At 43.1% G+C, this 22716-nt stretch overlaps 1 protein-coding gene across 13 annotated transcripts in view; it reads left to right on the top strand.

Moving 5' to 3' along the window:
• The window catches only part of FARS2 (phenylalanyl-tRNA synthetase 2, mitochondrial), a 538848-nt gene that overhangs the window by 453873 nt on the left and 62259 nt on the right, over nucleotides 1-22716 (top strand). The window contains exon 9 of one of the 13 annotated variants that reach the window (XM_060614892.3): nucleotides 2334-2500. The exons of the other annotated variants lie outside the window; for them this stretch is intronic. Coding sequence (XP_060470875.2) covers nucleotides 2334-2400 — 67 coding nt within the window. The 3' untranslated portion in view covers nucleotides 2401-2500. Of the gene's footprint in view, nucleotides 1-2333; nucleotides 2501-22716 lie in introns of those variants that run through there. 13 annotated transcript variants of the gene reach the window in all.

The following is a 22716-nucleotide window of genomic DNA, read 5'->3' as shown; positions in this document are numbered from 1 at the left end:
GCAGAGCCTGCTTGGGAGTCTCTCTCTCCCATCTCTCTCTCTCTGCCCCTCCCCCTCCCCTCTCAAGTAAATAAAAACTTTAAAACAAAAAAGACAGGTTTCTTTGACTCCTAGTATTCTGTTTAAACTTAGCTCTAAAGTCACTCGAATTGCACGCTCACCAGCTAGGGGGGAAATGTTAAGCAAATAAAAAAAAAAGTAAGCAGAGCCAGAGAACAATTTCCTTTTATAATTTCTCTTCTTGAAGTGTTGAAACTCAGAATCCTTCACCTGAAACACTGTGGGGTTCACGGAGACTGATGACGGTGAGGAGCTCAATTCAAATGACATTAAGTGTGCGCAGAAGCATGGGGACAGTCCTTGGAGGTCAGGAGCTGGCTAGCTCAGGAGGCACCTCACAGCCAGCTGAGGACAAAGGCAGAGCCATCCAGAATGTGGGCTGAAAGCAAAGGGGAAATGATCCTATTGTTTGGGGACAAAACCAATCAATAGTTTTTTTTTCACTTCTGCCATTTCAAGGAAAGTTTTTTTTCCTCGTATATGTAATTGCTTTTGCATAAAAGATTCATTATTTGTGAGCCAGGTACAGAAGCTGAGTTCCCCCTCGGTTTCCTGTGAGCCTCTCCAGTTCTGTGCCCCAGACCGTAGTATTGAACTGATATGGATTTATACACCCAACAGCTGGCTTCAGAACTTTCTGTCCAACCTTTCCAAGCAGCCCAGATTGTAAAACTAGAGGTAAACAGGCAGGCCTGTTTGAGACATCCTGAAAGCCACTATTGTAACGGGGTAGCTTTAATCTGGAGGTAGCTGACCTTGATGTGTGAGTACTGCGTAAAGAATGACATTTCCAGTAGCCTGACTCTCCCGTACAGAAAGCAGGGAGAATTTAGTTTGGGGGAGCGATTTAAGCTGGAGAGACTCTCTGGACTGGAAAGGGCATTTTAGATTCTGCCTGTCGTGAATAAAGCATCAGAGATTTCGGTTATGGCACACATGAGGATGAGAGGAGCTCATGGACTGGCCTCTCTAGGTCATGCTTGGGATCACCATGAGGTCATGTTCAAAGGCTTCCCAGGTGAGGCTTATCGTGGGTCTCTTATATCCTGTAGAAGTCTCATTGCCTTGACAGTATTTTCCCATATTTTCAGGTGTGAAAACCTTCTTCAGTTTTCTTAAGAATAGAGAAGCATAGAGACTATATTTTTAAATGCTATTAACTAGATTTAAGAACTTTAGAATACACTTCCTATGGCACCACTCAGTACATATTAAGATCACTTTCTACGAGCTCAGGACTCCCCTGGAAAATGGTGAAAATGACACCTGAGCTGAATTTATAGCATCTGGAAGCCTGCCTAAGGAAGACTGGGAGGAACAGGGAGGTTATTCTGTTTGTCTATGTCACCGAGCATAGCTCCTGGGCTGTCGTGGATGCTCAGAAGATGTCCACAGAAATTAGGCAAGTTTCATATTGTTGATGATAACAGGCTTTGTTTCCATGAACCTTTTATGCTGTTGAAAATTGATCTCAGCTTCATCTTTTAAAATAATAACCAGCCATTGGTATGCCCTTTGGCAAGCCATGTAAACTCTTTTGGCCTCAAGTTTTTTTCTTCTTTCCATTGAAAGCTTAGCTAAACACTCTTCACCGCATCCCGAGCTGGGCACTGAAGTCTTGTTCAGAATCTACCTTGATAATTAGATTTTTTTAAACCTTAGATGGAAGTAAAATAGATATGCAGAAGCTAGCAGGCTTAAAAAAATATAATGCTTAATGGTTAGAAAGTTTAATCTGTTTACTGCTAACCATCAGTAAGCAGGGGAATGCTAAATTATATATAACGTAATCCCCAAAATCTACTGTAATGGATGCTAATGTGAAAATGTATGTATACCAATATGTTGAGTTTATGCCATATGAACATGTGGGGTGGGATGTGTCTGTGGCTATTTTGCATTCTTGCCTTGTATGATGGTCCAGTTGTTTAAACATGTCATAAACACCAAGTCAGTGGTACTGTCACCAGGTCTACCAATTGCTACCAACCATGCCAGGTTTCACGGGGATGAAGCTCTTTATTCTACCTTCCCCGATTTTTTGCCACCTGCAGAGGATCCTTATAAATTCAGGTTAATCAATACTGTATTTCCTGTTTCCCATCCAGAGTTTATTTTATACCCTGGATCAGAGAATTCATATTTCATCTACTTTGCAAAATAAATATTAATAATAACAATGTTATTAATGTGTTCTTTGGACACGATACCATCCTATGAGTTTACTTTTACATATATCAGATCCAGTCTGGCATTCGTCTTTATGTTCTCAGGATAAATGGTTTTCGGCTTAAACAGCCACAGAAGCAGCTGTCAACTGTTGTCAGCTGGAACCGATGAAAGAGAAAAATGCAGCATCTGAAGAGCAACTTGCAAGATGGTCTAAATATTTTATTTTCATTTTGGAAGACCCTCTCCAGATTTACCCCTTCACCACTAATCTTAGAGCAGCATGATGACTTATGGGGAATCCATCGTTTGGCTTTTACGTGGAGAGTAACAGATGAATGACTGCTTCCCGACACAGGGCTGTTTAGCAGGATATTAATGGGCAGGGTGGCTAATCTGTTCACATTGTTCCTGCAGAAGTTTTGCAGTGCTTTGGGGAATCATTTATCCTCAGCAGTTGCAAGATAGCCTGTTTTCAAGTAAACCTAGGATAAAGATCTAGTTATTTATTGCTGTGTAACAAACTGCCCCAAAACTTTGTGGCACTGACTGTATTAAGTGCACAAATCCTTGTCTCTGTGCTGCAATCCTTTGAAGGTTCAAAGACTAGGAGTGGCTTGATGGCAGGGTGGAATCCTCAAGACTGGCAGCAGGCCTTGGCTAGGACTTGATGGGATTTGGGCTGGAGAACACCTGGCCCTCTCCACATGGCCTGAGCTTCCTCATCATTGTCATCTCTGGACCTTTAAACTCCTTATATATGGTAGCTGTTTTTGTGACCTAGCCTCAGAAGTCACATAGGCTCACTTCTGCTGGCCTCTGTTAGTGGAAACGGTCATAGAATCCATTTGTTTCCAAGAGGAGAGAACACAGCTTGCACCTCTCAAAGAAAGAACTATCAAGGTCACGTTGGAGGAAGCACATGTAGCATGGACGATATCATTGCTGCCACCTTTGAGAAAATGATGGTGCTATATTCCGTGCACAGATTTCTGTAAAAAATGAATAATGGAGTTCTCTGGCTAAAATGTGTTTATAGAATGTGACTAATCCTGGAGTTCTTATTGCAGATGCTAAGATCAGTGTTGGTGGGCCTGGTTCTAGAACAGTAGCTCTGAGTGCTCAGTTAACAATAGATACCCAACACATGTATTTTCTAGATACTTAAAACTTAAAATTGAGCCAAAAGAGCAACTGCCACTCTGAACCATTAGGTCATGACAACTAGGTTCGCTTCTTGCTTGAATAACCCTGATGTTACAGTGCTTGGAGTGTGTAGGAAAAATAAATTCCTTCTAATAAAAATTGCTTGGGATTTGATATTCATTTAAGTGAGAAGTTTATTAAATAATTGAGTTCTCTGAAGAAATATTTGGTCTTCTTGATCTATGTAGCCATAATAAATAAAATCAGATAAGAGGCCGAGTGTGAAGGTGCAGAATAGACTGTCAATTAGATGTACATACGTGTCTCTCTTCCTATTGTAAAGAGGACTGTCAACCTGTGTGGTGCTTATGAATTCTCCTTTAATGAAAGAAGAGAATGGGAAATGCCATGTAAGTTTTTATACTTTTTAATTTCTTGTTTCAATTCTGTTCTTTGCTCTGGAGCAATTTCCTCCCTTCATTCTCATGAAAAGTAAGGTAAAGACGTCACTCTTACTCAAAAGCTGTGTAACTGTGTAGTCATCACTGGGGTTTGTGTGCCCCCGCAGTCGTCACTGGCATTTGTGTGCCCTGAGCCATTTTGGTGAGCATAGATCCCCAAAATAATCAAAAGCTTTTAGATCCCAGGGTGCTCTAAAAACCGTGCTAAGAATGTATCGTGCATTACCACAGCAAACCAGGAGCTGAGCTCCTGGTTGGTGTGCTGGGATTCCCAGGGAAATGTGAATTCACCACTGAACTAGCTAGCACTCACGCCCTGGAGCTAAGTGATGGCAGTGTCTGAAATCTGGGGGAAGCAAGGCTACTATACTCCCTGTGTGCAGTGCACTGAGTCACAACTTACATTGTTTTATTTGGTCTTCACAATCATCCATGAAGGTAGTGGCTTTTCTAATTTTACCAATGAGGAAATTGAAATTCTTGGAGAATGAGTAATTTGCAGAAGGTTGCAGTGTATGTTAGTAATAGAGCCAGCCTCTTCAGCTACTTTCAGTGGTTTATACAGGTTAAATTAGAATCATTCCTTCCTTTCTTAGAAAAATAAACCTACTAGAAAACTCAGAAGCCATAAAGGAAAAGAGCGATGAATTTATCCACATAAAAATGTAAAACTTCTCAACAAGTGGATCAAGAACATATAACAAGAGGATGGGTGGGGAGGGAGAATTGACACACCGTGATAAAAGACCACTTTTCTTAATGTAAGAAAGAGCCCTTGTCAGTCAGTGAGAGTAAGAAATACAGACTGCTAGTAAACATAGGAAAGTGTGCTCAGCCTCACTCATGGTTGGAGAAATATACAAATTAATAATTATGACTAACACTTTTTCAGTAGTTAGATTGGTAAAGATCCTAAAAGTTGATAATACTCAGTGCTGTCAAATGTATTGAATAACAGGTTCTATCCATCTACATTATTTGTGGAAGTACAGATACGTATAATTCTTCTGGAAGGCAGTTTTCATGATAAGTACCAGTATTGAAAATACACTCAGTCTTTAACCCAGAATTTACTCATCCCATAAATATCTTAATAGTGGTATTTAAAGATGTGTGGGCCAGTATGTTCATTGCACTGCTTGATATAATGACCAAAACTGTTCCTCAATTGAAGACTGAGTAAATAAATTTTAGAATGTTCATACTACAGAACACTAGTTGTTATTATAAACAATTATATCCAACAATAAGAAAAGATGAATAAGACATGTTGAAAGAGCATTGTATAGGAGATTTCATTTTCTGTTTTTTGTGCATAGATAATATCTAAAAAGACACAAAGGAGATTGTTAACAATCGTTACCTCCACAGCAGGGGAATAGAATTGGGGATATCTTTATCTCTTCAGTTCATACCACCTTCTGTATAATTCAGAATTTTTACTATTAGCATATATTATTTTTATGATAAAACAATAATTTTTAAAAATCCAGTATGGAAGACATTCATTTATTAGGCCCTATTTGCAAGATGCAGCCCATATAAGTGGATCATCCTGGATTGACAGATAAAACTTACCCAACCACAGAGAACAGATATCAATGATTTAATAAACAAAAGGTAATAAAAATTTCAGCAAAACCAACTAGACTCTCTTGGGAACAAGTCTCTCCGGCTAGATGCTTTTTCAGTTTAGCAGAAATAGGAAAAAATAATTTTGGGGAAAGCACAGCTTCTGAGATGTCATCCAATTTCATGTATTTTAATGCCTTTTCTCCTGTTTACCAAAGTAACACGTTCATTGTCAGAATTTGGAAAATACCAAGAAACTCAAAGAAAACAAATTAAAACCTCACTAGGGCTTTATTTTTAATGGGCTGTAAAGGTAGACACAGATGACTATGTGATTATGTCTAAGCAGAAAGAGATGTTTGGGTGAAATGACCAATTACAATGAGTTTTGAAATTTCTTTTGAACTGCATTGTATGAGAGGTAAAGGAAAGACTGAGGGGTAGAGAATAGGAGGCTGTCTGAGAGTCTCAGAGAACTAAAAGCCTTCTTTGATTTCCAGCCAAGATAAGTTCACATCTGCCACTGAAGGGAATCCTAACCCAGCATGGCAGAAAACTATAGAGATGAAAAGACATCTAACTCCGTTGCACAAATGAGAAATTTGGGTCCAGTTTATTCAGTAAATTTAAAAATATTTATCAAGTACACAATGCAGTGCTCTTTCCACTTCGTGATAAGTGAGGCAAGAATATTTTCTGAGGACTCTGCTCATTATCCATTTAAGAAATAAGTATGACTTTGAATAAACAAAGACAAAATGATTAGATACCACTAAAGTTGATGACTCGCCTTCGAAGTGGTTTCAGGTCATCCTTTTAATACTGTGCTCACACCCAACCTGTTTTACATTCATTTGCAGACTTCAAACATCTAATTTCAGGGTGAGGTTTAGCTGAGTGACATTAGAGCCCCCTGAACCTTCTCTGGTTTGGTGTGAAAAGTGAGAAGTCTGAAACGAATATCAAGCTACATCTTCAACTTAAAAGCAGCAGTTATTTATTTTTAATTAAAAAAAAAAATCACCCAATATAATTTGAATCTTAACAATAGGTTTGTGTCATGCTCTTTAGTTAAAACTCTGGATGTAGAAAGCTGGCTTTGAGAGAGTTGAATTAAAGTAGAGACCAGAGGTTAAAGCCAAATAATGATGCCTGGTTCTTGCTACCCATGATATGGAGGAACAAGGGAAAAAAGAAATAAACACTGTGGCCAAGAATACTTTAGAACTATCTTACTTACAAGAAGGAAAGCTTCAGGAGCTTAGGAAACCCCTCTGACATGAGGCCTTGTGAAGTTTCCCCACTGGGCCTGTGGGTTACATGAGTCATTAGTACTAGGATCTTTCAGAAACACCCCCCCATCCTTGGTCATTAAGGAGGGCACTTGTTGGGATGAGCACTGGGTGTTATAAGTAAGTGATGAATCACCGAGTTCTATTCCTGAACCAATACTACATGATATGTTAACTAACTTGAATTTAAAGAAATTAAAAAAATATACATCTATAACCTCTTCCAACAAAATGAATAATGGGAAAAAAATAAAAACAATGAATAAAAATCATATTTACTTTAAATCATTTTAAAAAGTTCATAAGGAAGAGAAAATACATTTATAGTACTGTATTGTACTTGTTAAAACATTTGTATGTAAATGGACTCATGTAGTTCAAACCTATGTTGTTCAAGAGTTAGCTGTAATTCAAAAATTAAATTGCTTAAAAATTATTTTTAGTGAGCTCAACTTTTAATTTTTGCTTGATATGAGAAAATAAATTTTAAATAACTGCTAGATATTCATTTGGATATTGTCAACATTTTTTTTTCTTTTCAGCACTTGATGTAATAGATTGAATAACTTTTATAGAATTCAATATCACAAACTGTTAAACAAACAAGCAAACAAAAGGAATATCCCCCATTCTAAATAGAATTTGGACAGTTCATCAGCAGGCTCACCAGGCCACCAGGAGCCTCAGATCACCCCTGCCTGGTTGCTGGGGCTGACCCACACAGAGTGAAGCCACTTGATCAGAGTATCCATCAGTAGAGATTGGCCAGTCTAATGTTTTGGTAACAAATAACCTGAAGGTCTCTGCCACATAACCCGACAAAAGCATATTTCTTACACTGAGAGCTGGGATTTCCCCTCTGGGCCGCTACTGGGACAGCCAGGGAGGGAAGAGTGGGCATGATTGCCAGCTTGGCTCACCCCACCTGCTCAGATTGTTACAGGGCCCTCTCAACTGCAAGGAGCAGACAGGAGGAAGTCCCCCATGTGCCTCCAAAGAAAGGAGAAGTGATTGATAGGTGAACAAGGAGTCTTTTCCACAAGGAGAATTCAAAGGCACTGGCATTCACACCCCTGTTGTGCTTTTCAATTACTCTAACTGCCCAGAAGGACCATGTACCAAAGTAGACTGCAGTTTTATACGGTCTTTGAGATGCTTCTAGGGCCTTGTACAAGTGCACCCGTTAGCAACAGCATTAATGGGTGGCATTGAAGAAGGTAGGGTTACTTCCCCTAAGTGAGTCTGCTACCAGGATTCCTTGAGACTCCCCTGTGCCCCTCTCTTGGTCTCTGTCAGTAGCTTCCTCACTGGTCTCCTATCCCATTCCCTCGCCTTGAAATCTACTGAACTAAAGCATGCTTGATTCATCTTTAGAAAGCTCAGCTTTGATTATATCACCCCCTCACAGAGGTATTTGGTGGTTTACCATTGTCTATGGTTTTGCTACTGAAACTAGTCCATGGGCCAGCGGCATTCCCTGGGGTCTTGTTAAAACACAGAGTCTCAGGCCCCACTCTAGACCTACTGAATCAGAATCCGTGTCTTAACAAGATCCAGGGATTCATGTGCACATTCAACTTTGAAAAGCACTTATCTGGGGCACCTGGGTCAGTTAAGCATCTGACACTTGATTTCAGCTCAGGTTATCATCTCACAGTTCATGGGTTTGAGCCCTGCATTGGGGTCCATGCTGACAGTGCAGACGCTGCTTGGGATTCTCTCTCTTCATTTCTTGCTGCCCCTCTCCCGCTCGTGTGTGTGTGTGTGCGTGCGCATGCTCTCTAAGTAAATGAATAAACATTTTAAACAATAAATAAAAAATAAAAAGCACTTATCCATAACACTGGTTCTCAGACATTAGCACATTCGAACTACTTGGAGGCTTTTAAAAATTGCTAACACCCAGTTTGCAGGTCTGGAGTGAGGCCTTGCACCAAGATTTTAAAAAGCTCCCAGGTGATTCTATCATGTAGCAGAATTTGAGAACCACTGCTATACAGGGACCCAAGTGACATTCACAGCCACCATTAGTGTGTTCCACAGAACCTTCCCGGTGCCATTTCACTGTATTTTGGACTGGACTCCGATCCTCCAATGCATTCTACACTTTTATAGAATGTGCAGTTCCGGTCTGTTATCAGAATTCACCAGGCATTATCTGTGTCTTCCCTAATGACTGCAGAGGGCTTAGGGCCACCACATCTAAATTTAAAATGCCATAACTACAAGTCATGGAAATCCAAATACGTTAATTTACTAAATTGTCCATTTTAAGTATTTTCCTGATGAATAGAATTTAAAACTCAATTTCCCCTGATGACAGCAAGAGGTTACCTTATTATGTTACCATGTAACATAACGGGTTTTATTCTCTGTTGAACATCAAAAATATGGTAGATAATGAGATGGATGTGTTTACTTTTAAGTAACTTTGAGGGTTATATACAGAGGGATCTTTTTTCAAAACATGTAGCAATAGCTGTGATAATCTGCTTTTAATTATTCTCACTCCTTCAACTTACTGAACTTGTGATTGGTGACACATGTGTGAGAGACACCTGGCTTGGGGACAGAATCAAATAAAGACCCTCTTTGTTACCTTTCCTATTGAACTGAGGATGTCAGACATACAGACATCTACAAGGGGTTTTTTCCTGCCAGGCCCGCAGTTCACATAACAGAGCCCCCACTTTTGTGGGGAACACACTCCTGTCACCCCAGTGCTGACATAGAACCCTGCTCATAGGTAGATCGTGTTCCTTCCCGAATGGCCTCCAAAGAGAGAAATACCTTTCTTTCTGCTTTTATATGAGCAAGGTGTTAATTTTCACCAAGACTTTTACGGGCACAGCAAGCAGTAGTTGCCTTTCCGTGTGAACATTAAATAAGATTCAGGGTTTGAAAAGCCTACCTCAGAGGCTCAGAGGATCTATGGGATTTGCTGGGCCGTGGCAGACAAATGGACTGCCCATCTGTGACAAGCTTGCAATCGCGGTGGGCCCTGGTGTCGGGAGGGACGGGATCCTCTAATTCATCGGGATTACCTGGGCTCTGCTCCTGGCAGCCTTTGGAGAGTTAGAGCCTCGCGTGTGCCTGTCTCTGGAAAGGCCGTTGGTGACACATGGGGAATCCTGATATTAGCAGCGTCTGCCTCTGGCTGCCGGGCACATTGCCCTCAGCATGGGGCCCTGCACAGCCTGGAGGCGGGCGCTTGTCCGTTACAGAAGCCTGCAGGTGAAACTGACGTTATTGGTGAATACGAATGGCTGCAGTTGGGCCTTCATATTGGCTTTTACCAGACGAGGGACACACACAACAACTTTGGACAGGGGCAGAATAGAGGACTCCAGTGACATTTCAGAAACTTCAGAATCCAGAGCAACATTGCCGATGTCAGGAACTGACAGTCACAGCGCTGGCAGTACCTTTGCTTTGCTTTTTTCTCTGGCTTCATCCCTAAAAGAATAATAGAAATGGAGAAGAATTAGTCATTAAATGGAGTAAATTAAAAGCAGGGAGCCGTTAACTTTATGTCAACTTTAAGATAACATCGGTAAATAAAAGGGCTAATTGAAATTCTTGGTATATTCTAATAAGAACTTTTTTATTAAGTTATTTTGCGCTTTAGCGGTTACTCGTGGCATGTGGTTGAGTGCAGCGCTCTTCGTTACTCATTTTTATTAACGCACAGTAAATATTAAAACAGATCTTGGGAGCAATAATGAGGTGAGAAATAGATGTGACTTGTCAAATATAAAATAAAGCAGTTCGTAATATGTGTGCTCTTATCCCATTTCCAGATTCGTACTGGCTACTTCTTAACCTAGTGTAGCCTTTCTCTGACTTCTGTTTTATTATATTGTTGTTCTTGACATCTTGCCAAATTAGAACTTTGTGCTAACTTATAAAATGTACCCCGAAATCTGGGACTTTCGAAAGCTCATGGTACATATCCCTCTTAAGTGTTTCATTAAGAGTAAGCAGTGGTGCCTGGGGGTGCTCTGTCGGTTAAGCGTTCGACCTCAGCTCAGGTCATGATCTCACGGTTTGTGAGTTCAAGCCCTACGTCGGGCTCTGTGCTGACAGCTCAGAGCCTGGAGCTGCTTCAGATTCTGTGTCTCCCCTCTCTCTCTTCTCTCTCTGCCCCTCCCCTGCTTGTGCTCTGTCTCTCTCTGTCTCTCAAAAATAAATAAATAATATAAAAGAGTAAGCAAATCAACAACAAAAAACTTTTAACATTTTTCTCCCTGTTGGAAATTATGTTTAAAAAGCATAAAGCTTTTTAACTGTGATCTCAGAAATATTTTAAAGTGTTCTTTTAGCAAAATACATGCTCAACCAGATTTCCAGTAATATTTTCTTTAATATTGAAAAAAGTGGCAAACTTTTTGAGGAGACAGTACCTGCAGAGATAATGACATCTATTTTGATCAACCTTAATTAATTGGAATGTTCTATGAAGTGTATGTTCTGATTAGTTCAATATTTTTTGTAATGAGAATTAACACAGAAAACCCTTTTAGTTTCTCTTCGTATTTATCTTTCTATGGTGACGTGTGTACCTTCTGCCTTAGTAAGTAGATAAAATTTAGCTTTAACCTTTCTTTGATAATTGAAATGTTTTTCTGATGGGCTACGATCACAGATATTTCTAGAACTTGTGGAAAGGCAATTCACTAATTTCATGAATTAATTTAAGTCAGCTTTTATTGTAAAATTTTAGAAGGCTAGGAATTTGGGGCTAAGGTTGGACTGTCCCTAAGCCATATTTAAGGACTTTTTATTTGTTTAAAAACAAATGCTCAGTCTACCATCTTCTAAAAGTGAAATAAGACAGCAAAATAAAGCTTGTCTGAGGATTCTGGTTCCTTGGATTTTACTTAATTAAGACTTTTGATGACAAATGTTTTGGTTTTCCCTTTCCTTCAGTATACTGCCATGTCCCCAGAGACTGGGGACTGAGATAGTGAGAGGTAGGAGGCCTAAGCTGGATGGCTCCCATGGTGAGTCCTGCAAGGGACTGGTGGTTCAGGAAGGCCCGGCTGGGCTCCTTTCTTGTGTACCCTCTGGTTGTCACTGTCCCCACAGTTGCCCCTTGGGAACACCAGAGAATTTTACAGAGCGGGACTTTGGCAGAACTTTCATACCTGTTGGTCTGGTTTAACGGATATTGGTTTTTCAAGATTTTTGACATCCTTCTGCTTCAAAACAAAATGAGGTCTTCTCAGGCTTGAAAACTTCCACAGGCAAAATTTAAAGGAGGGAAGGGAAGAAGGGAAGGAAATTACATAGGGACATATTATTTTCCTTTAAATTCCCATTTAATAAGATTCAGACAATGGTTAAAAACAAACCATTTAGCTGTCAGGTCTTGTGGCTTGTATGTCGTGGTTCCAAAGAATGATGAACCTCCGGTAGGCCCCTGCAGTGGCAGGTTTTCATCGTGGGTTATGATTCTAAAGGCATAGATTTAACTCTAATCAAATAACATCAGTTCAGCTCAACACATTTTTGTTGTGTGCTTCCTGTCTGCTAGGTGCTAAAAGGTCCCCACTCTCTGGTGCTCAAGATCGAGTACACTGCTTTGTAAAATAAGTTTCGTGGATCCCTGGGGGTCTCTGGCAGGCATACTAGTGGATCTGTTGGCAGTTGACAATTTTAGAGGAAATGTAAAATATAAGATAATTGAGATTTTTGCAGGTTCCCATTGTATTCTTACTAATGGGTCTATAGCAGGTATATGTTTTATCCCACAGCTCTGGATATGAGACATGACACCTTCCTTTATTTGTCAAAATATGATTTTATCAGTCTCCTACTCCTACCTCTACCCCACCCCACCACCACGCCTGCCTCTTCCACACACATACACCATATCACCTGAAGGCCTTGCAAATTTGGGAAGGAGCACTCTGCAGCCACAGCACACGGGTCATAGCTGTGATGTGTTCTGTGTCCAAGCCTGGATCTCTTGAAGGCAGACAGGTCCTTCTCTGCTTCTGTGCAGAGCTGGGCATGAGGATCTTTCCCAGGACTCCAGAAACTTCAGCTTTTGCTGTTGAGTCCACACTGCATCCCTGAGCTCTCCCAGGGGTCCTGCCACCCCCTGGGAGGTGCTATCCTGACATGGACCACTGGCTTCCCTTTCTCTCAGGACCCTCCAAACCTGCTGCACTTTCATTGTCTGTGCCCCTTATTCTGCCTCAGACCCAGCCGCCTCCCTCCCCTCCACCCGCAGCCTTCCCTGGGAAATCCTGTGTCACCTCCCTTCAGTTAGAAACATGGTGCTGGGCTCTCCTTTCTATGACTGATAGGGATGATTAGAGGGTTTAGTTTTTCTTAATTTTAACACTGGTCAGATTTTTTTTTCTTAATACATCATGGTGATAAAGGGTATTAAATATTTAACATACACTCCAAGGACTGTCTTATTTACTTCTCAACTATCTACAAATGTATTTTTGTCTCATTTACAAGTTAATATTTACATATACTAAATTTGCCCTTTTCTTTAGTGGTTGGATCTTGGGTTCAGAATGACTCATTGAAGTACAAAAAAAGGGGGGGAGGATAATATGAATCCTAGAAATCAAATCAACATGCAAATGGTAATAGTCCACAGGTTTATAATGTGAGCATGGATGGTCAGTCTGCAAGTCGGATGATTTCCCAAAAGCTGCCAAAAAAAGAAACATACAAATAGGAAGTATGATAATGAATATCTAAAATTTTGAACTTATTTGCACTGGGAGCAATTCAGCCCCAGCTTTGGTAATTATCATGGAATCCTGGTAAATAGTTTCCTTCTCTTTAAATGCAGATGATAATGGAACTTACCTCAGAGTTGTTGTAACGAATAAACGAGTTAATATATATGGAATGCTTATGTACACACTTATGTGCTGTCTGTTATTGTTATTGCGATTTTTATCAATGTTATTAACATGAGGCAGGCATAGTGATCTCTATAAGCTTCTTGCGTTTTTCCGAACAAATGAAAATATTGATGCTATTGGCACACAAGTGGTAAATGTCATTAGAGATGAAGACGTGGGGGCGCCTAGGGGGCTCAGTCAGTTGAGCTCTGACTTCAGCTGAGGTCATGATCTCGCAGTCTGTGAGTTCAAGCCCCGTGTCGAGCTCTGTGCTGACAGCTCAGCTCAGAGCCTGGAGCCTGCTTTGGATTCTGTGTCTCCCTCTCTCTCTGCCCCTCCCCTGCTTATTCTCTCTCTCTCTCTCTCTCTCTCTCTCTCTCTCTCTCTCCCTCTCTTTCTCTCTCTCTCTCCCTCTCTCTCTCTCCCTCTCTCTCCCTCTCTCTCCCTCTCTCTCTCCCTCTCTCTCCCTCTCTCTCCCTCTCTCGCCCTCTCCCTCTCCCTCTCTCTCCCTCTCTCTCCCTCTCTCTCCGTCTCTCTCCCTCTCCCTCTCTCTCCCTCTCCCTCTCCCTCTCCCTCTCCCTCTCCCTCTCCCTCTCCCTCTCCCTCTCCCTCTCCCTCTCCCTCTCCCTCTCTCTCTTTCCCTCTCAAAAATAAATAAACATTCAAACATTTTTTTTTTTTTTAATGATGAAGAAGTGACCAGAATTGTAGCAGTTTCACTCAAGAGTTGTAAAAGTTTGTGCAAGTTACAATCTGGTCAAATAAACCATATAGTAAACATAGCAAATGTGTCAAAACTCTGAAATTTTCAAAACGTGAAATTATCACTTTTTTTAAGTCTGCAACGTTAAGTATTTGAAGATCCATATATTTCAGCTTAACATGCTCAGAGGAAAAGCAGAGTGAGCTGCTGACACAAAGTCCTCTGCTGAGTGACAGTGCAGGCACCACACGCTCTTGGTTGTGTATACTGTGAAGGGCAGTTCTGCTCCATGAGTGTGTCAGCTTCCTGCTGGGGCCACTGATGTTCCTCCCCACACAGGGGCGGGGTCCAGGGTGAAGAGGAGGATGGTGGGGATGGGGCAGGTGGATGAAATACTGGGTAGCTTTCTCTTGTATCTGTCTCCTCAAACTCAAGCCATGAAGTGATGTCCATTATTTAATGATTATTCCAGGCATGCTATAGATTGGAAAGAGTACTTACTTTCATTACTGATCCACCACGACCTGACCAGAAGGAAGGGGCTTCTATCCAAGAAAGAAACTGCACCCAAATGCCGGGGCGACACGCTGGCAAGCCCTGGCAGAGCATTGACCACATGCTTCTTGTGTCCTGTGTGCACACAAGCCCCCCCACCCCAAGAAAGTATGACAGTGGGAGAGAGACCGTGGGTACTGTACTTCCCTGCTCTATCCTGAGGCCAGTTTTTAAAGAAAAGGGTGCTTGCAAAGAATTTTTCACTTATGTCAAAATTTTTATTGAGATATAATTTATATCCTACAAAATGAACTAATCTTAATTGTTCACATCTTTGAGTTTTGGCAGTTGTATATACCATGTATCCACCATCGAAAATAAAACATAGGACATTTCCATCACCCTAGAAAGTTCCCTCCTGTCCCTTCCCACTACTCACCCCTCTCCTCCGAGACAGCCACTCTAACTTCAGTCACTGTAGGGGAGTTTCTTCTGCTTTTGCACTTCGTAGAAATGGAATTTGATTCATTAGCTTCATGAGTTTTGAAGTAAGAGTTCAGGTAGAAGGATTTCCTGGTGACAGGGAGCATGCTGGCAGAAAGCCTTTCTGTGATTTCAAACACTTAACAAAATCATGGAGACATATTCAGCATTTTGAATAGCCTGAACCTGTCACTGAAATATTACACTTTTTAACTCTGAAGGTAGGATAATAGAATTCATTAAAAACAAAAACAAAATCAGAAAGGAACTGCAGTGCAAATGGCTTCTTATCTAAAAGTTTACATCTTTCCCTGTGTTTCTTTCTCTGTAGTCATGGGAAAAGGAAATCTGGAAGCACTGAAGGCCAGAGTTGCTAACTACATCCAAATGCTACTATAGGAAGTACTTTGTAGAAAGAAAGGCAATCAAAGGATAGATTAGGAATTGGCCCACTGTCTTCTTCCTCCTGAATCAGACACATTTAACCTTCTAGTTCCTGACTGTTTTCTGCTCATGGATTTAAGATCTGACTGATCCGGAGATAGTTTCCAATGAGGAAATTCACTGTGACCTGTGGATTGATCCCCATGCCTGCCGCTAACGAAGCTTCCAAACACTTGCCCTTGGGCCAAGCCACAGTAATTGGTCTCCAGGATTTTTATTCTGGTAGAAATAAAGAGTACTATTACACAATCAGGGTAATGGTTATAGTTAACATTTCTGAGACTCTGTGGCAGATAATTTCTCAGAGCATCACTTCCTATAATGCTCCCCATGTGTCAGCTTGCTGTCCCCAGCATACATCGAGGGAACGGAGGGGCTTAGTGAGCAGCATGGCAGAGCCATGGCATGCACTGTGGCAGGGACCCCAGGGTTTGTGGCTGTGAATTCCCGCTCGTGAACACAGACACCAGAGAGGGGGCTGTGGCACGGTCTCACCATCCCTGCACTAAGCAGGTACCTTGCTGAGAGGGTTCGTGCTGACAGCAGCCAAAAATAATATTTACTTTAAAAATAGTTTCAGTTTTGTTAGCCAGCGTTTCTTCAACCTTTGAAAAAAATAACCAAATAATCCTGCCCATCTATGTGATAAATGCCCTTAAAGTGGCCCTTGGATGCCAGGAAACCTTGGTCCACCAGAGAAGTTAAGGGTTGACGTAGCTGGGCCTGGCAGGTAGGAAGAGCAGGAGTTGTTTCAGTCCTGTGAAAATGGAAGTGCCAAGGGTCTTAGTCTTTAAAAACTGGGGAATCTCCCTCCCTCTGCTACTCTCCTTGTGGCTTCCCTTGGTTTTTATGTAATCTCTCCCCATCTAGGCCAAAGGCATCACTTGGGATAAGAACAGGGAAGTATGTTTAGGGAACCCCTCTTTTTTGTTTGTTTGTTTGTTTGTTTGTTTTGAGAGAGACTGCGCAAGTGAGGGAGGGACAGAGAGACAGGGAGAGAGAATCCCAAGCAGGTTCTGCACTGTTGGCACAGAGCCCGACACAGGGCTTGAACTCATGAAACCGCAAGATCATGACCTGAGCCTAAACCAAGAGTCAGACGCTTAACCAACTGAGCCACCCAGGCACCCCGGGAACCCCTCTTTCATAAGTTCCTCTGCTGCCTTCTGGGTGTGCTGGCCAGACTCACACAGCACCCCTGCTGCTTTGGCTGGCTCTCCAGTTTCTGATTCCTCTTCTGCCATCCCCTGATGTGAGGCTTCTCTCCCTCCTGCTTACCCACTCCTCCAGCATCAGTAGCGACCCTCTTCCGACAGCTCCTCACTCTGCTTCCACAGCAGGCTTGTCTGCAGAGCCTCAGCCCCACATCTCCAGCTGTCTGCACCGTGGGTTGAACATACATAAATGGGGCTCATTTTGGCCTTCTGACCTCTTACCCTTCTAAATGGCTTCAGCCTTCTCTGCGTCACCTGGGCCTGGGACCTCATCCTCACCTACCCACCCCCCCCCTCGCCCCCGCCTCCTCCCATCTGCCTTCCTTTCTCTGCTCACTTTCATCCCTGCCTTTTCCTCCTTCCACCTGGATTGTCAGCTCAGGGCACTCACGTTCTTGTTACCTTCTGCTACTACTTCGGCAGCCTCCAACTTGCTTCCCTTTGCCTGTATCCTGACCTTCCTAATTCATCCTAAACATCGCTGTCCAACTAATCTTCCTAGAAGACAGACCTGGAAACCTCCCTGCTAAGAAATGCATGGTGGTTCTCCAGTGTCTCTACCAAAACCCAAGTGGCTTATTCTAATGCCTAGGGCCCTTTCGAGCCCACCTAGCTTAGTCAGCTTGTGTTGCTATAAGAAGAATACCATAGACTCAAGGCTGAAACAACAGACTTTTATTTCTCACGGTTCTGGAAACTCAAAGTCCAAATCAGAATGCCAGTATGGTTGTGTTCTGGTGAGGGCTCTGTTCCTGGCTTCCTCACATGGCAGAGAAAGAGAGAGTCTCATCCCCTTATTTCCTTATAGGGGCACTAATCTCATCATGGCAGCTCCACCCTCATGACCTCATGTAACCCTAATCTAACCTCCCAAAGGCCCCATCTCCAGATACTGTCACATTGGGGTTGATATTACAACATATGATACAGACATTCAAAGCATAGCACCGTCATATTCTCAGTGTTATTTCCTTTTGTTTTCCCACTTATGTAGCCTCTGCTCCATCCCTGGGATTGTTCCTGCTTAAACACGGGCGAGCACCTCACCTGTTGCTCATGACTGTCATTCTGCATCAACCCCTCTCTGCCTGTTGAGCTCTTTCTTGCCTTTCACTAACCATCTTGAATGCTTATTTCCCAGTCTCTTGTGCTCTCTCCCTCCTCTGAACCTCAATCACACTTTGCAATTGATTCCTTGTTGATGATCATTATCTTAGCCTTCCCTATGCAACAGTGACAGGATTATCTTCCTCCCTCCATTAGATGGCAAGCTTTCCAAGGGCAGAGGCTGTGTCTGGGTCACTGTCACATCCCTTGCATATCCCTTAATTCAAGGGCAATAGCTCTTGAATTAAATGTGGCCAGTGCTGCCCCCATTAGTTCAGATACCCTCCCCCCATTCCACCATAGTGATGCTCACTTCCAAGAGTCTTGCAGGTCACTGGACGTGGCTGACAGCCTGTGCTGCTTACCTGCCATGAATGAGCCCTGAGAGTAGCCAGTGAGGCAGCTCTTTTAAACCCAGAGCTCTGTCAACTGTTGGGTTTCCAACAAGGAAGACCATATTTAACTTGCCTTTGAATGAGAGCTTTGGCTACTATGCTTTTGTAGTAAGGAAGCCATTTGCTAATACTGGCCACCTTTTACCTTCCCTGTGTGGTTCCTTATTGTTTACGACTGAGAACTGCATTCAGCATACTCTCGCCATCACTCTTCCACTATTCATTCTCTTACTACTTCTTCAGCCTTGAGATTTGCCAGATGTTGCTGGACGAGATGATCGGAAAAGCAGTTAGAGCTTTTGTGAGACTTTGAGGCAGTGGGGGAAATGGCAGTCTTTCCATCCATTATGAAGCTCCCATTGTTTCCATCACTGCAGTCAGGAAGCCTGTAATAAGGACTCAGCAGATACAGCCTTGCTTTCTCCAAAGTGCCTTGACGAACCAAAATGTTCTGCTTTAACAAAGGCACAATTAGCCCAGGACCTTGTAAGTGCTTGTTCTTATTCACTTTTATTCCTTTGTGTGTCCTTTCCCGCTTTCTTTTATTAGGGACGTGCTTGATATCATCGCCCTGTTGCCGTATTTGCTGAAAGAAACTAATGTGTCCGCGTGGTCTCCTGTGGACCCGTCTGCGGCTAGCAGCGTGGGCCGACCCCACGCAGTGCTGGCAACATGGGTTTCACTCCTAAAAGCAGCTTCTCATTAACAGTTGGGGAACAGCCATTATTCCAATAGTACATGGATTTGAAAAACAAATTCAGCATCTGAGAGTGAAGCGAAGTCAGAAGTTCGCTCTAAAACAGCGCCAGGACCTCTGACAACACATTAAGAATCAGAAAACCTTGATGCCAGTACTGGTTTCACCTCCTCCACATGTATGACCTTACAGGAGGCTTAGCTGCTTATGGTCAGATTACAGACCATTGAGATCATCTCCTCCAGCCCAGGCGCACAGACGTGCTCAAAGTCACACAGAACATTCTGCAGGATAGTCAAGACTAGAACCTCGGTCTTTTTAGGTCTAATCCAGGCATTTCCTGCTCATGAAACCTTTTGAAACACAAATGTCTTCCTTAGGAGTAGATGGTGAGGAGCACCTCCCCCACTTCCCGAGGTAGAAAAGGGCAAATGAGAGCGCATGTGTAAATCCACCATGAAGATCCTGAAGCACTGTACTTTTCCTTTACAGGAGCTCATTTCCCTGCTTTCGTGCACCCAGCCTCCCAGTGCACATCTCACACAGGCTCCGCCATGTCCCAGGCACTTTTTTAGGCTCAGGGGGCCCCAGAGATGAACAAGGCTCAGTCCCTGCCCTCAAGTGCCCCACATTCCAAAGCAGAAGGCAAACATTTTTTGGGTAATCGCAGTGCAGAGGATACCTGCTCTAATTAAGGGATGCATTAAGCACTGTGCAGCACAGAGACGGAATGCATTGGTTATTAATTCCTTATTGTCAGGATATTGTCAGGATATGTGCCTAACAAGGAAGGTGACATTTGAGTTAAACCTTAAAGAATGTGCAAGAATTCACCACGTGGAGCACATGGAGACGATGTTGTGGGTAGAATGAAAACTCACAAGCCTGAAAGTTTACGGTGTGTTTGCAGAGCAGTGAACAGTCTGGTGTGGTGGCAGAATGCCCGGGCAGAAAGGTTTTGTACATGGTCTTCTAACTAACAAGCAGTCATTGTGGAAAATACCACCCGTGTTTTTGTTAGAAACTTCCATTCCTTAGATTGGCCCAGGAATATGGAATTTCCTTATGGTTCAAGCCTAAATCTATATATCTATATTCAGATTGATTCTGTCCTTCTTTGGCTTTTTTTTTTTTTTTTTTTTGGCCTAATTTCACTCTATCTGTATTTGAGATCAGAGGAGCTCTGCTAGCCAGCCTCGGTCATTTCTCAGTAGATTCCTACATAGTCAGTTAGCTTCAGCTTGTCCCTTGGTCTGCCAGGACACAGGAATTCACAGGCAGGACCCCAGGCAGTTATCCTGAAGGGAATAGGGTGAAACAAGGAGCCACCATTTGAAGTACTTCAGTGTAACTTAGCAGAGATCATGGTGCGCCCACTGAATGCAAAAGTTCTGCAACAAACAGTTGCCGAAAGTGAACTCTGGGTGCTGCTCCTTGGCAACTTTTCTACTCTAGGTGCTACTTCCCCACCCCTGGTTGAAGGAGGACAGAAAATGTGGTCGCATTAACTGGCGTAGAGAGGAGTCGGTGGTTCTGGGTTGCAAGTTACAGGTAGATCTACCATTTGGGGGAGGCCGATGTGCACCATGAAAAGAAAATTCCCTTTGCAGTATTTCTGATTGACAGTGAATGACACACTTACATCTGAAACATATCCTTTCCTTTGGTGGAAGTCTCCTAAATTTTAAAAATTTGTTTGCAAGTCGTTAACACCTGTGTCACAGTTTTGGGAATAAGGCTGCTAAGGCCTGAAGGCAATGGAATTGAGACCCAGAAGAAAATGATGGTTTCCTATTTATGTTCCATAAGGATGTATACTGCGTGTGTGTGTGTGTGTGTGTGTGTGTGTGTGTGTGTGTGTACACACGTGCAATGTGTCACTCCCTCTGATATAGTTGAGATGTAGGGAAGACTCCGAGTAGAGCCCCAGGGGGGCATTTTCAGCCATGATTTTCCACCATCTTCCCTTGTTAGCTGAGTGAGTTTCTCAGCTATTGGTGAGTGCTCATATTAACCAGCACTTCTCAGCTTGCCTAGGATGAAGGGAAAATCGTATGAAATCAACTGTTCTCCTGTGGGCTGTTAAAGCTGCTTTGACATGTGCACATCACTCAGGTGGGCTGTTTTCATTTAAAATCCTTGGTCATCGCTGGCTGACATAGGCCCTTGGCTCCTGAGGTGTGCCTGGTGAGGCAGCCCTCTCCCCAGCAGCTGTCTGATCATCCTGTAGCTGTGCAGGAAGGCATTTTGGCTTTCTCAGCCTCCCAGCTTCATACTAGTTAGGTTTGACACCTCCAGCACCCTCATATGTGATGTAGACAGGTTCGCCCTGCTCATATGATGCCATGTGGCCCAAGCTGTGTTCCTCACTTGTCAAGGAGGTGACTCACTGCACATCACTGTGATAACACTATTGAGTATCCCAGGAAAGTCAATCACAAATGGTTCTAAATGGGACCCTTTATATATAGTGAACTTCAGAACTTCGGCTCAGGCCAAGGTAGGGTAACAGAGAGTGAATTTACCTTCCCAACTCAGAAGACTAAAAATCTAGACATAATATACAAAACAGTGGTTTGCAGACATTGGACCCAAGGTAGTACGGGGTCCCTGAGTGGAAACACCAGGGTAGGCCCTACAGTCCTCCCAGCTTGCTGCTGGAGGGGGGTCCGAGGCCACAACACAGGTAAGAGGACCCAGACAGAGCCCAGGAGTCTCTACTCTCAAGAGACAGAGTTAGGGAATCAGAGGCCAAGGCAGCTGGAATTCTCTAGGTAGAGTCCAAGAGGGAGCTGAGCTTCCCAGAGGTGAGCTTTGGGGGTCTGCAGAGGCTTTCCCTTTGGTCCTCAGCAGGTACTGCTCAGCACTTGGTGTGAGGAAGCTACCAGCAACTGAGGAAAGAACCACAGGAAAGGAACAGACAGAACAATCTCTGAGGTCCTACAGGGCAGGGAATGGTTTGTGTTCCCACCAGCCAGAGTAGGAAAACCATGGCGATGGTAGTCAGAAGGGTAATCCCTCAGTGTTGGGGGAAAAGGATCCCTAGACTAAAGGCTGCCCTGGTCCTGACCAACAAAGCTTGAAAGCAAGCTTACAAGCTCCTTGGAGAGATGACAGATTCTAGGACTGCGGCAGGAAATACATAAGATGAGCCTGAAGTATCCTGTAGTGCCAGAAAAAGAAGGAAGTGCTCAAAAAAAGCCATGGAATTCACTGTTCCAGTCACACCTCTAGAAAGTAGCAGAGCCATGGTTCAAACTAAGGGATACCTGCCTATGAAGGCCATAGTCTTCCCACTGCAGTGCCTGCCTCTCCCTCCAGCCCCCTGCCACCTGTCCCCTCCCTGCTCTGTACTCCTGAGCCAGTTGGCAAGGCTGGGGAGAGCTCCTTCACCAATGTTGCCAAATGGCTGCTCCTTCTGCCAAATGGCTGCTCCACACGCACGTGTCCGGCGTGCACTAAGGAAGCTGTGACTAGTCGTGCTTGGTCCCAAAGCTCATGCTGCAGACAACACATGCCTGTACCATTCCAATACCTCTCCCTAAAATGGAGCATGCAGGAGGTATAGCTCTAGAACTGTCACTGTCACCAATATGAAGTGTC

This window comes from Panthera onca, chromosome B2 (assembly GCF_046562875.1).
Source record: "Panthera onca isolate mPanOnc1 chromosome B2, mPanOnc1 haplotype 2, whole genome shotgun sequence".
Classification (NCBI taxonomy): Eukaryota; Metazoa; Chordata; class Mammalia; order Carnivora; family Felidae; genus Panthera; species Panthera onca.
Note: the sequence above shows the minus strand (reverse complement) of the source record. Positions and strands in the feature narration are given on the sequence as shown.